At 42.1% G+C, this 14,008-nt stretch overlaps 2 protein-coding genes across 3 annotated transcripts; both read left to right on the top strand.

The window, feature by feature from the left end:
* The first annotated feature begins 997 nt into the window (after positions 1-997).
* Positions 998-6,528, top strand: gipc1 (GIPC PDZ domain containing family, member 1). 2 transcript variants are annotated; one of them, XM_006791323.3, is made up of 7 exons: positions 998-1,199; positions 2,631-3,199; positions 3,298-3,483; positions 3,647-3,827; positions 4,506-4,618; positions 4,700-4,781; positions 4,871-6,528. In XM_006791323.3, the coding sequence occupies exons 2-7, from the start codon at positions 2,900-2,902 to the stop codon at positions 5,020-5,022; spliced, it is 1,014 nt and encodes a 337-aa protein (XP_006791386.1). In that variant the 5' UTR covers positions 998-1,199; positions 2,631-2,899; the 3' UTR covers positions 5,023-6,528. The 2 variants fall into 2 exon arrangements, with proteins under 2 accessions (XP_006791386.1, XP_035763970.1); XM_035908077.2 differs by having other exon boundaries at positions 2,893-3,199.
* An 866-nt stretch (positions 6,529-7,394) lies between these two features.
* LOC102795085 (E3 ubiquitin-protein ligase TRIM39) lies at positions 7,395-11,863 on the top strand. Its single transcript, XM_006791322.3, has 6 exons — positions 7,395-8,425; positions 8,830-8,925; positions 9,855-10,085; positions 10,167-10,189; positions 10,286-10,404; positions 10,555-11,863. The coding sequence occupies exons 1-6, from the start codon at positions 7,886-7,888 to the stop codon at positions 11,112-11,114; spliced, it is 1,569 nt and encodes a 522-aa protein (XP_006791385.1). The 5' UTR covers positions 7,395-7,885; the 3' UTR covers positions 11,115-11,863.
* The last annotated feature ends 2,145 nt before the right edge of the window (positions 11,864-14,008 follow it).

The raw sequence follows: 14,008 nt of genomic DNA on the forward strand, positions 1-14,008 counted from the left end.
TTTTTAAAAGGTCTTGATGCATGCTCAATCATCCAGGTAAGTAAATCCCAAAAGGATGATTCTATTCATCTGGAAGTAGCGTTTTCAGTAGAAGAACAGAATCAACTTTTTGGGATTTTTAAGAAGTTTCTGTATTAGTCTTATTTGTATTGTTCAAAGAAACCATGTAATTGTTCCCATTGTATTAAAGTGTCCTTGTCTCTTTTTTATTTACTGTGTAAAAATAAAAATGAACAGAATTCAGATTAGATATCTTCTAGATATCTTCTATTCAGATAAAAATAGCAATTTCGTGGTTAAAACTGTGCAGTGTTGGTTTTATTTTGAAGACCGCAAACGGAAATACGTCTGTCTGCCATGATAGTCGGAAATATCATATGTACGAATAAAAAAAACTGTGTCACTTTCAAGGACACCATAAGCAGCCAGTTAATACATTCAAGCTGTTAAAGAAAATGTTTCTACAGGGCTTGTATTGTTCTCTTGTAAAGAACACATCGAGGAACTAGACATACAAACGTCAGCGTCAGAAACACTAAATGCTTCCGGCAAGAACCTTCAAAATTAAAGTTTTATAATTGACAGCTGTCGTAAATGATTTTGGCCTCCAGGGGGAGGTGTATGCTCACGGCTATCAGCGCTCATAAGCGAAATAGCAACAATATCAAAAGTTTAAGTAGACAACGGCATCCAAGCGTTTCGTAAAAACTAAAGAAACGCTTCATAAAATTCATACATTCACAGTACACATTTATATATAATTTAATGACAGTAATGATGTAACTTCGACTCAAAGATCCTGTAAAAATGTCAAAATAGCAGGCCTCTAATAGACATATCCATGTGATTTTTTACTAAATTTTAACCAAACATTGCTTTACACTCATGTCGTTCTTATTCTTCTTGATTAAACTTTAAATCCAGACTATGAAGCAGTCGCTCTGGGGAAAGTTGGTGTTTACGAGAAACCTTGAATGCGTCACTGTTCCACCCCTGTTGGGCTGGCACTAAGCTAACTCTACAGCAGCATACCGACACACATACACACAGATACACTGTACCCTTAAACCTTAATAGGCCAATTTAGCCTGTTCGTGACGCAGAAGTAAGAAATATTAAACACTGTCTGCATAGCTGTAACGTCATTTGCGAGTGCACCGTTAGCAGGCTAACGATAGTTGGCTGAAACTCGTGCTCCGGTAAGAATGACTCGCCTTCCATGTTTACTGCGATCTTGATTCAGCTAGCTAGATAGCTAATCAATCTTGAGAAAGAGTAACGGTGTAACTCACTAACATGGGGGATTGCCAGTCAAAGATTCAGCTGCATGTTTCATGAGTTGTCTGATAACTGTCTGATAACTGATTAAGTGGTCACTGGAGTATTAACTGTTATTCGTTATTTGTGTTGCTACAAGTGGAAGATGTTTGACTGCGTCTTGGAGCTAGCAGCTAACGTTAGCGTTTTCTAATGTAATGAATGTTCAAGCTATAATGTGGAGACAGTGTTGAGAAGAAGCAATTTATACAGCTTATGCAGTACTGTGCAAAGGTCTCAAGCCAACCCTCGTTTCTTTATATTTTGTTTGGGAAATTGAGAAGGGGTGCAGTGATTTATTGAAACATGTGCAAACACCCATTGAAATACAGTATGTAAGGCAAAACAGAATTTGTATAATTAGCTTGAATGTCTGTATTTTGTATGACTACGTTTATTCTTCAACACAGCCTAAACTTTCTTAGGCAAGTGTGGCTTTCATGTAATTTTCATTAAGTAGTCTGTGGGAATAGTTCTCCAGGCTCTTTGGATGTTGGCTGTCAAGATGATCCCTGCTTCAATAATCTTAAAGTTTGAGGTCTGGGGAGGCCAGGCCATGACTGATAGTGTTCCTCTGCTTTTGCTGTGTTTTTGGGATCACTGTCATGCTGAAATATGAAAGCAGTTAGACACTCCAGACTGTATTTCAGTCCAGACTTTTCTCTCTGTTTCCATTCATTAAGAATGACTTCTTGACAGCCACTGTTCCACTGAGACTATTTCTGATGAGGCTTCATTGAGCAGTAGATGGCTCGATTGAAGCTTCAGCATGTCTTTAGGTCCCGTTTCAGGTATTTGCTGGATTTTTTTATTTTTTCCTATTTTCTAAGTACATGACAAGTATTTGGCGTGTAGCTCCTTGAGAATCACCTTGTTTGTGCAAGGATACTATTTTATAACTGTCAGACTGTGTTATCTTCTTCATAGATGTATCTAAAGAAATGGGAACAAATTGTGTTTTTTGTGACAGGCTGCTGCAGTGTTTAACAAAGTGCCTCAAGACCGTTTTAAACAGATTCTTTCCTAAAGTTCTGTGCCTTTTTTATCCTTGAAAGGATTCACAAGTTATTGTTAATTGGCTAAGAAATAAACAAACAAAACAAAACCCCCTGAAAATAGTCAGAACCAAGGACTTGACTGTAAATTACAGAAAAAAGAAACAGCCAATGTGCAAAGTTACAAGAAATTTTGGCTCCCTAGATACAAAAAATAAAGAAATAAGTTGTGACTCTAGACTTTTGCATGCCACTGCGTATGTACAATCCATGGTACATGTATAAAGATGAAAGAGTTTCTTGTCTCTTGTTTTACAGCTGAAAACCTTCCACTGGAGGCTGCTGGACTTAACAGATCCAGCTATGTGAGCTGCTCTAATGTGTGGATTCCTAAATCCATACAGTGTGTGGTTGAGACGGCTCTCAAGCTGGTCTAGAGGACAACACTATTACTGTGACATACATATCCAGCAGACCTGCAGCTGATTTAGCTGAGCAGGTGTATGTTGGTCAAGGTTGTAGCATAACTCCCCACAGCTGCCTCCATCCTCCCTTCCTCTCCCTCTGCAACCCCTCATAGGACTACTATGCCACTGGGATTGGGAAGAAGGAAGAAGGCGTCCCCGCTGGTTGAGAACGAGGAAGCGGAGCCTATCCGCGCGGGTCTCAATGTGCCAGGTATGGAAGGCATCGATGGTGGGGTCGTCGGGCTGGGAGAAGGCGCCACCTCCGAAGGCCTGCCGCCGCCACCTAACAGCATGCGGCCTCGCCTCATCTTCCACACCCAGCTCGCTCACGGCAGCCCCACAGGCCGCATCGAGGGCTTCAGTAACGTGCGGGAGCTCTACGCCAAGATTGGCGAGGCTTTTGGGATACCACCGTCAGAGGTAAGCCTTCCTGCAGACATTAATGGATTTGAGGATTTATAGATTTGCTCCAGATATGCTCGTGGCAGAATTTACCTGATGTTTGTCTTCCTTCACAGGTTATGTTTTGCACTCTGAACACTCACAAGGTGGACATGGATAAACTATTGGGAGGTCAGATCGGGCTAGAGGACTTTATTTTTGCCCACATTAAAGGCCAGAGAAAGGAGATAGAGGTGTTCAAAGGGGAGGACGCACTGGGGTTGACGATCACTGATAATGGAGCTGGCTACGCTTTCATCAAGGTGAGGAATGTTTAAGTGATGGATAAAGTGTTTTTTTTTATTGACTCAAGCACCCCCGGGTAAAGGCATGACCCTGGAATGAAAGTGAATCAATTACTTGCTGTAGGGAGAAAGCGATGAGCTCAATAGTGAATTGGATTTTTTTTTTTTGATGGTTTTTCAGAGGATCCGTGAGGGCAGCATCATCCACCAGATCCAGGTCATCAACGTGGGGGATATGATAGAGTCGATTAATGGCCACCGCCTTATTGGCTGTCGACACTACGAAGTGGCCAAGATGCTGAAGGAGCTTCCCAAAGGAAAGGAGTTCACCATCAAGCTGGTGGAGCCTCTTAAAGCCTTTGGTAGGTGCTGGAAGAAGATGCTTGAAAACCCAGTTTGAAGGGACCTGTTAGGGCTTTCCTTTTTTCCTATCATTTATAGATATATAGTTTTATATGGTGGGAATTTGGATAAAAATGTTTTTAAAAAATTACATTAGCATATTTCCCCCCCAAAAAACAGTCTGGTTTCGGCCTGCTCTTAACACATTGAGGGTTTTTTTGTACGCTTAGATCTGTAGGATGTCACTGAGGAAGAGACATCCTTTACGTATGAGGGGTAGCCAATCAGAAGAAAGCTGGCTTAAAGGGAGGGGGAGGGCAGGTCAAACAGCTAGTTCTAGACAAAGGATTGAAGTTTTTGGCTGTGGCAAGGCCTAATATGAGGTAAATAAAGGTTATTTTGAACAGTGACTTGACACTTCTAATGTAGAGCAACCCCACAGGGTGTTCAGGTTTGTTTTTGTGCCAGGATTCTAGGCCTTTTCACTTGCTCTCTTACAAATATATATTTCATCGTGCTAATAACATCCTTATTAGTACATCAGAAGTCCTAAACAGAAACCTAGAGTGGTAAACGAACTGTTTTCAGTTTTCCAGCTCAGGGAGTAATAAGTAGAGAGTAAAAAAGAGGATGAAGACTGCCGCAGCAGAGGGAAAAATCTTTAATTATTTCTGAAAAGGTTTAATTCTGTTTTGTAGACATGATTAGCCAGAGATCTGGTGGGTCTAGATCGGCTTCAGGGGTTCAGCTGGGGACTGGCAGAGGAACTCTTCGTCTTCGCTCTAAAGGGCCTGCCACTGTGGAGGAGCTGGTGAGCATGCATGCAAGACCTGTGAACTAATAACTGGTGGTTGTACTGTTTAAATAAAATGTCCCGTTGCTGTTCTTCTAGCCCTCTGCATTTGAGGAAAAGGCCATCGAGAAAGTGGATGACCTGCTCGAGAGTTATATGGGCATCAGAGACAGCGAGCTGGGTAAGTGTGAGTCCCCGATGGCTCTGTGAGTGTCTCACTTAGCGTGATGTGAGATAAAAAAGATCTTATGTTTTTTTTCTTCCCCTCAGCGGCTACCATGGTGGAGCTGGGAAAAGACAAAAAAAACCCGGATGAGTTTGCGGAGGCTTTAGATGAAACCCTGGGAGACTTTGCCTTCCCCGATGAGTTTGTTTTCGATGTGTGGGGCGCCATCGGAGACGCTAAGGTCGGGCGGGTTTAACGACAGAACCGAAGCAGAACGACCTGCTTTGCGTGTGTGCTTGTTACACCCACAACATTGAGCACTACTAGAAAACCACAACACTACCGTCATGAGTTTGTTTTTATTCCACTGTGCACTCTTTCTATTTTTTTTGAGTTTTTTTTTTGTTTGTTCGTGGGAGACTCATCCTTAAAAATGAGGATAATCCAGTAAACGGGAGAGGAAGGTGACTATGATGACTTCCAAAGTGCTTTTATTTGTCTTCCAGCTATTCCCAGAAAATACGAGCACGCCAACGAGCATTTCCTTCGACTGCGTCACATGAACCTGCATGTCATTGTTGTAGTTGCTGGCAGTGGACCAAACACACGGCAGGTTTCTAAAACGGGAGAAATGGCAAAACAGTGGCTGACACAGAGGAGATTGATATGGATAATTATTATTTTTGATTGTTGCACTGTGTTGCACGCGCTGTAAACCAACTGCAGAAGTGAGCATGGATTGCACTGTACCTGGTGAGCGACTCTGTTATGGCACAAGCATGGGTCTCCCTGAAGTACAGTGTCGTCCTGAAACACTAAACGTTACTGTGATGGATCAGTTTTACAAGCATGTGCCGTTACATTTCTCTCCTCATAATGAATTTGCTGGTTTTCCTTTTTATTTTCTTTCTTTTCTTTTTAAGTAAAGGTAAAAGAAGTGTTCTCGGAGAGAAGTCATAGTAAATTGTAGCTCCTGACTAAAAAGACCAGAGGTGTTTGTTTACTGTTAACACACTCCATGATGTAATGAAGTAACCGTGCAGACTGTCTTTCACACATTTGACAGTGTTTGAGAAAATCAGTGTTCATTTACTTTCATTGAAGTATGTGCTAGGAGAAAGAGAAGAATGGCGGTCTCCAGCTTGTGGATCGTGTTGACTTGTTATTTTTTATAGCTGGTGTGTTTTTTATATGAGGTGATGTGATGTCTATTTTAAAACAAGGTTTGCATAACTGACGAATAATGAAAACTTGTGTTGCAGTTTATTATGGAGAGCAGTATTACAGAAGAAGAAAGAAGTGATAAGTTGGAGTAGTTGTTTAAAAAAAAAAAAGGAAAAGAAAAGACAATAGATCTGCCTTCATTTCTTCTTATTTCTTACATTTTATATACTTTGTTAGAAGTCTGCGTTCTGGTGCGTGCGATTGAAAAATGAGAACACTTGAAGCAGAATGGGACCAAATGACTTTCATCTCCTGCAGTCGTTTGTGTTCACTGAAAGGAAAAAAAATACAGCGGCAATGTTGCACCAACTACTTGGTTTAGGTAAACACACGTCTTAAAGAACTCTGGGTGTTTAGCCTTTTCTGTATATCCAAATGTATGAAGCTATTTTGTAGTTTTGTTTGATTCTTTCAGAGTTCATGGATACCTAAATGGGTTATGATGCTAGAATACTGTAAAACTAAGGAGAATACATTATTTTGATGGCTTTGTATTACACCGGTGTCAGTGTCCAAATATAATGCAATAACATCCACACAGCAGCCGTCCTTCTGTTTCTTCTTTCATCAACTTAGCACAACAAATGTCTAGCATCTGGTCTGAAAAATCTTGATATGGATGAGTTTATTCAACACTTTGAGCCACTATTGTGAAACAAAGAGACAAAACTGCAACAAACCCGTAGTGTTTTCCAAGATTCTGAGAAACTGTGCCCGAGAGCACGTTCTGTGTTTGTGTTTCTTCTCACTCCTGCGTCTTCTTGAAATATAAATGACATTTAACTAGACAGTGAACTAGGTGTCAGCAGGTAATAAGATCTCTCTGGGTCAACATGATAGCGCTGGTCAAGCTCAGCGAGGTCACTTACAGGCCTCAATGGAGGGAGGTGACAAACTGAAGAGCCGCCGATGTTCCTGCCACTTTATAAAGGGGCTTTTTCAGCATTTCTTTAATAGGATTTTCAGATGAGTTACTGCAGTTCAAACATTGCAGACAGGCCAAATCTCACTAAAAAGTGCAAAGAAAGTCTATGAGACCAAACGTCAAATATAAGTGCAATTAACAATAAATATTTTGTTAAACATGACACTAAATTTGAAGCATGAAGATGAGACAATGACAGTACAAGGAAAAAAAACATTGTATTTAATGAAATGCGTAACAATAAGGGTGAGTGCGTGCGCTGCACATGCAAGGATGTGCTCTGTAACTATGAATGTCAGACATGGAGATGTATGAGGCTCTATTCAGTCTAGAAAATGATATTACTGAGAGGAGATATAGATGTAGACGGAGAGATGTCGTAAATAACTAAATAAGAATGACTAATAATAACAAAGATAATGATAATAAGGACAGTAATAGTAAATAAGGTAAACACATAAATAAAAGGAACAGAGAAATAGGGTTATGCATAATAATTGAGTAAAATCTATATCTGTAATTGGCTTGGATTTGGCCTTCCTCACCACATCTCCTGCTCCAGAGGGTCCCAAGAATGACAATAATAGCAAAATTACTTGTTTTGCTATTATTATACTTCAAGTCTATTTTTATTCGAGGTTTGCGAGTACACAATGTCTTTGTTCTAGTTTGAACAACAGACCTTTTACCAGGTAAGTGTCTTTCCTTACCTGGAAAAAGCTTAAAGTTTAACTTTGGTTCACTATTACGACCTTTTTTCTACATAGAAGAATTTTCAATAGGCTTCCCTGAGGGGTGGTGACATGTCCTGTATTTACTACAGGCGAGGTAAACAAGTTCTTCAAGTCCCTGTTGCTCTATAACCTTGGTTGCTCATAAACTGTGTCCAGACTGCTCTCTGGACTCCCTGCAGGGTACTTCTTCCTTACAGACAGCAGCTCCCCCTCCCACACACCCTACATCAAGAACCATGGCGTTGCGCCCACGCGCTTCCTCCCAGCCTTTAAAGCTTACCTTCTTTCAGAGTTCTAAGCTAAATTCGTCCCTGCGACCTCGAGCTGTTTCGTCACAGTCAGGCTCCATGCTGGAAGATGAGCTCTCCTGTCCTATATGCTGTGAAATCTTCAAGGACCCGGTAGTGCTCAAGTGCAGCCACAGTTTCTGTCGGGCCTGTCTTCAGCAGTTCTGGAACAAGAAGAAAGCCAGGCGTGAATGTCCTGTCTGCAGGAGGAAGTGCTCGCTGACTGAGCCCACAGTCAGCTTGGCTCTGAAGAATGTGGCCGAAACCTTCCTGAAGGAGCACGGGTGCAGGGGAACCACAGCGGGAACTGGGGCTGGTGATACAGGGAAACAAGCAGTGACAGTGGATTTTAAGTGCAGTACACATGAGGAAGTTCTCAAACTCTTCTGTCTGGATGACTTTGAAGTCCTGTGCTGTGTGTGTCACACCTCCAAGAAGCACCTCGGACATCGAGTGTGTCCCATAGAAGAAGGTGCTCAGGATCTTAAGGTATTGTACTTTTGTTCCCTTTCCTGTTCCACATCCAGCTTTAGCAGATGTCTACCCCGCACAGATCCTTGTTATGCTGGAAGGAGTTAAAAGGGAGTTCTTCCTTCCTGCTATCACCAAGCGCTTGCTTATAGAGGTTCACATAATAATTGGAGCTCTCTCTCGTATAGTGTGCGGTTTTCACCTTATGAAATAAGCACCTGCTATTCTTAATTGGAGCTACATAAATACAGTTGAACTATTTGCCATTTAAGCAAACTACCTTTGACCTTTTAGTCCTCCTTTGAAAATGTCACTTTACTGCTTTCAAATTGAAGAAGGTGATACTTTTGCAAACGGAGAAAACTGTTAACATTGTTCAATGTGCAATAAGATAAATATGACTCTTTATCCTCGCTCTTCAGGCAGAGCTGAAAAATGAGCTGATTCCTCTGAAGAAAAACCTGCGTTGCCTCTATGAAGCCAAGCAGGAGTGTGATGACACAACTGTGCACATCAAGGTATCAATAAACACTCAGATACCACGAAACACTAGAGGACGTTGAAGTTGACGTAACAGTGACTGAAGTTGAGCAGTGCAATGTTAAGTGTGTAAATATGTCAGCTAATGTCTCAGAGCAGGTGAAATGTTCTTCTCAAAAAAGTTAATGTCTAACATGAAATCAGATAAACTTCCAGGATACTGCTCTGGTCAGTTAAGTATCAGAGAGGGTTGATGGTCAGTTCCAGTTGCCTTGATGTTAATTAGATTAACAACAGGTACTCTAGATGGGCAACAGTGAGGCAACCATCCAAAAACATGGTTTTACAGGTGGAGGCCACTGACATTTGTTCCATTCTTTTCTGGTTTTCAATAGTTTTGCATTTGTCTAGGGTCAGTGTCACTACTTGTGGTTTGAGGCAATACCCGGATTGTACAGATTGCACAGGTAGTCTGGATCCTCCAGGGTGGTACATCAACATGTGCCATTTTCAGGTTTGCTGTCTCTCCTGGTGCAGTCTCAGTAGTGTGGAGGAGATTCCAGGAGAGAGGACGTTATTCTAGGAGAGGTGGACAGAGCCGTAGAAAGTCCTTAACCTGTCAGCAGGACCGCTATTTGCTCGTTTGAGCAAAGAGGAACAGGATGAGCACTGCAGGAGTCCTACGAAATAACCTCCAGCAGCCCACTGGTGTGAATGTCATGATGAAACAATCATGTTTAGGCAGTGGCACCACGAAGGAACTGATACCACTGACAAATGAGCACGTCAATATGACACCCTGACCCTCACTCTCGCCTAACATAAATCCAACAGAACACTTCTGGGACATTATGTTTTGGTATAAGCTGGTGGGTTGCACCTCAAGTCCCTTTTGAGGAAGTATGGATAAAGAAAGAAAATTCGACTAGAAATTAATTTTTACACTGATCCATATTCCCATGTGTAGAACCAGACTCAGGCCACAGAAAAGCAGATAAAAGAGGAGTTTGAGGAGCTGCGGGAGTTTCTCCGGAGGGAGGAGGAGGAACGGCTGGCCACTCTGCAGAAAGACGATAAAGAGAAGAAAGAGCTAGTGAAGAAGAAGTCTGACAGCATTGCCAGAGATATCCTCACCTTCTCTCATGCTGTCATTGCCATTGAGAACGAGATTGCATCCAATGATGTTAATTTCCTTCAGGTGAGCAGATTTTAACGGTTTTCCGCATCACATCCATGCCATGAAACACACTGTTTATAACTCTTTCTTTCCTTATTTCAGAATTATACAAACACAAAGAAAAGGTAGGAGGTTTAAAAAAGTATTTGGCAGCGTCATGCCAGCTTCAACACTAGTGATTCAGCACTACTTTCTTTTTGTGTTTCTTTTACCTCTCACAGAGCACAGATCCCACCCAAGAATCCAGAAAAAGTCTCAGGTGCTCTTATAAATGTGGCCAAGCATGTCAGTTCCCTCAAGTACCACGTGTGGGAGAAAATGCTGGATCTGGTTCAGTACAGTAAGAACTCATGTGACTCTGTGACACATTCTTGTATACATCACCAAGGAAGATTTATTTATTTTTTTTAGAGATCTTTGAATTTAAACAATTCAACGTATCTCGAATTTCTTTCTTCTTCTTAATCATCGACTATGTGTAATCTTTTAGCACCCATCACCTTGGATCCTAACACTGCCTACTCCTGGTTATCCCTCACCTCGGATTTGACCAGTGTGGCCAACAGCGGATCCCTGCAGCATCTCCCAGACAATCCTGAACGGTTTGGTCATTTTGTGTTTGTTCTGGGCTCAGAGGGTTTTACATCAGGCCGTCACGCCTGGGAGGTAGAGGTGGGCGACAAAGTGGAGTGGATGCTCGGGGTGGTCAAAGAGTCCATTGACAGGAAGGGCCGCATCTCGGGCTGTCCCAAGGGCGGCTTTTGGATGATCTCATACTTTGAGGGGGAGTACTCAGCCATGACGAGGCCCAGCACCCCGTTGCATCTGGAGGGGGAGCTAACTCGAGTAAGGGTGCAGCTGGACTACGACTCTGGAGAGGTCATCTTCTCCAACCCTGTCAATATGACACCCATCTACACTTTCAATGACTTCTTCACTCAGAAGATGTACCCCTTCTTCTGCCCTGGTGCCAACATCAATGGAAACAACCCCAAACCTCTTAAGATCTGCCCCGCCAAGGTGGCTGTGTGGAACAGCGCGACGTGGTGATTAGTGAGGACCTTAGAAAGGACATCAGTAGAATTGAAATTCATTATATGACCCAAGTGTGAATCAAATGATTAAGCAAATTATGTCAGTGCATGATTGTTGGTAAAATGAGCACGACACAAGCTGAGTGATGACAGCAGTAATTGGTTTATTTCACTTGGGTTCATTTAGTGATTGACTGCAGGTTACGAAGCCAAAAGAGGCTCTTTAGAGTGAACAAGGGGACGCAGTTGCAATAATTATGCAGCAAGGCTCCATTATACTTCTCAGCCGGGCAGGCTGTCACACTAAGAATCTCCTGCCTACTGTCATGAACATCAATATCCCCCTAGTGGTTCCTCACACTGGAACACAATTATTTTCACTTCTAGTTCAGAAAAACACAAACAACCTCATGCGAGTGTCACAGATGATTTGAGTTCTGCTTTTTCCCGCCCGGTTCAAATGTAACACAGATCTGTCATTCACTGCGGGTATAATCATTAGAACACACACTTTCACTCATCTGACCTGAACTTTTTTCATACGTGACCATTCTGAATTTAATGGCTTTGCAGCAACTGTTTTATAAAAAATTATACAGTTTTAGTTTATCTGACTAAGTGTGTCTTTAAGTCTTTAAGTTTTGTACAGTGACTCCTGCAACAGCTTGTTTTCCATGCAATGATGACGCATACACGCAACCATTGTTTGTATAAATGCTGAACATAATTGCTTGGTAATTGTCCTTAATTAATAAAATGATCATATTCTGAGATCATTCTTGTCCCTCTACATTATTTTATTGCGTCCTTTATACAAGATGTAACTGGAAACTTGATCTCCTCTGCATGCGATTTTAGAGCTTCTTCTAAAGGGGAAATGCAATCTAATGATGAGGACCAGAAGGAGCAAGAGTTAAAGTCTGCTTTTTCTAATTTAAAAAATACAAGACAGCTTTAGATATAGTATTTTATCCTCCTCAGTCCTTGTTTTGATGCTCAACATTATTGTGGACTTTAGTCTGCATGTTCTCTGGCCTGCCACCCTGCAGGGGGCCTTTGGTCAGAACCCCTGCTTTGTTAATCAGCAGGTTGAGACCCACTGTATTCACCAGGGAGACCTCCTGCTGGGTGTACTGTTTTATGCAACAAAGGTCAGTGGCGTCTGACAGAGAAAGAAAGAAAGTGGAGCATCAGGGGCGGTCAATAGTGAACAGTCAGATAAATATCAGAACAGTGGGCTAGTGGTGGAGGCGGGGCCTGTTTGTTCCCTGGTATGTACAGACTATAACAGGAGAACATCCAATGATCAGGCATAACATGACCACTAAAAGGTAGCGTGAATAACACTCAGTATTTGTTCATCATGGCAGGATTTATTAGGGAGCAAATGAACTTTGTTCTAAAAATTGATGTGTCACAAGCAGGGAAAATGGGCTGTTTGTCAGAGCATCTTCAAACCTGAAGCTTATGCGGGGTGTTCCCAGTCCGCAGAGGTCAGTATCTATCAAAAGTGGTCCAAGGAAGGAACAATGGTGAGCCAGGGTTCACTGATAAACACGGAGAGTGAAGGCTGACCCATTTGGTCCAATTCTAGAGATAAGCTAACGTAGCAAATTTCTGTAAAAGTTAATGGTGGTTCTGGAGATGTCAGAATACATAGTCAGTGTTGGGGAGTAATGGAATACATGTACCGCCGTTACGTATTTAAAATACAAAATATGAGTAACTGTATTCCGTTACAGTTACCGTTTAAAAAGGTGGAATTTAGAATACAGTTACTTTGTTGAAATAAATGGATTACACGGCGGTACTTCCCTGTTTTATTTTGTGGCGGGTCAGGCCTGTTTGTGTTTTGTTTGACAGCTACGTTCTGTTGTTCCAGCCCAGGCGGCAGCGTTATGGTTGCCATGGTGTTTCCTGGGTGAGAGAGGCCTTTTTGTTGTTGTTGTGCTAAGCTAATAGGCAGAATGCTACCGGTATAGCTCTAAAGAATGTAGCCTCATAGGCAGTGTAGTCCGTGCTGCAGGGAGAATGGACTGCCATACCCGTTATGTGTCTGTGAGCGCGAGGAGGGAGAAAAAGGAAAAGTACAAGCTGTCATCGAGCAAAAACGGGAGCTGGAAGCATGTAAATATAATAATAACCACTGCAGCCAAGAAGAGTGCCCGACGAGCCCAGTTGTAAGTAAGCTATTAAGACTCGACTGTACACCGTGTTCCTGTTTTTCCTCCAAAAACAATAAGTTCCGTTGGAGCAGCCTTTCAACGCCTCTCTCTGTCTCTCGCTAGCAAAGTTGACCCAGACGACAAAGTAAAGCTAGTTTTCGGCTACGAGCCCGACACAGAACCCGACGTATTAGCCAGAGGTCCTTTACGGTTCGGAGCCGTGGACCTTCAGTAACAGTAATAAATCACAGCAATAGTACATTCATGTAGTTGTAAACAGCATGATAATATATTAAGTAATCCAAAGTATTCAGAATACGTTACTCTCATTGAGTAACGTAACGGAATACGTTACAGAATACATTTTGGGGCATGTATTCTGTATTCTGTAATGAAATACATTTTAAAAGTAACCTTCCCAACACTGTACATAGTGTATCGTAGTTTGTCGTGTATAGGGCTACATAGCACAGACCAGTGTCCGTGTAGCCCGTGCTGACCCGTCTCAACAATGGGCACAACTGGACCATAAAAAGGAGCACAATAATGACTTTGAGAAGTTGACTTGGCATCCAAATTCCCCAGATCTAAATCCAAGTGAGCATCTGTGGAATGTAATGTGTAAACAAGTCTGATCCATGGAGGGCCATTTGCTGCCGGTAGCACTGGTACATTCAAGGTGGATGGAATAATGAAAGAGGAGGACTACCTCAAAATTCTTCGACGTCACCTCAAACCAACATCT

Source organism: Neolamprologus brichardi, chromosome 4 (genome assembly GCF_056152115.1).
Source record: "Neolamprologus brichardi isolate AB-2024 chromosome 4, ASM5615211v1, whole genome shotgun sequence".
Lineage (NCBI taxonomy): Eukaryota > Metazoa > Chordata > Actinopteri > Cichliformes > Cichlidae > Neolamprologus > Neolamprologus brichardi.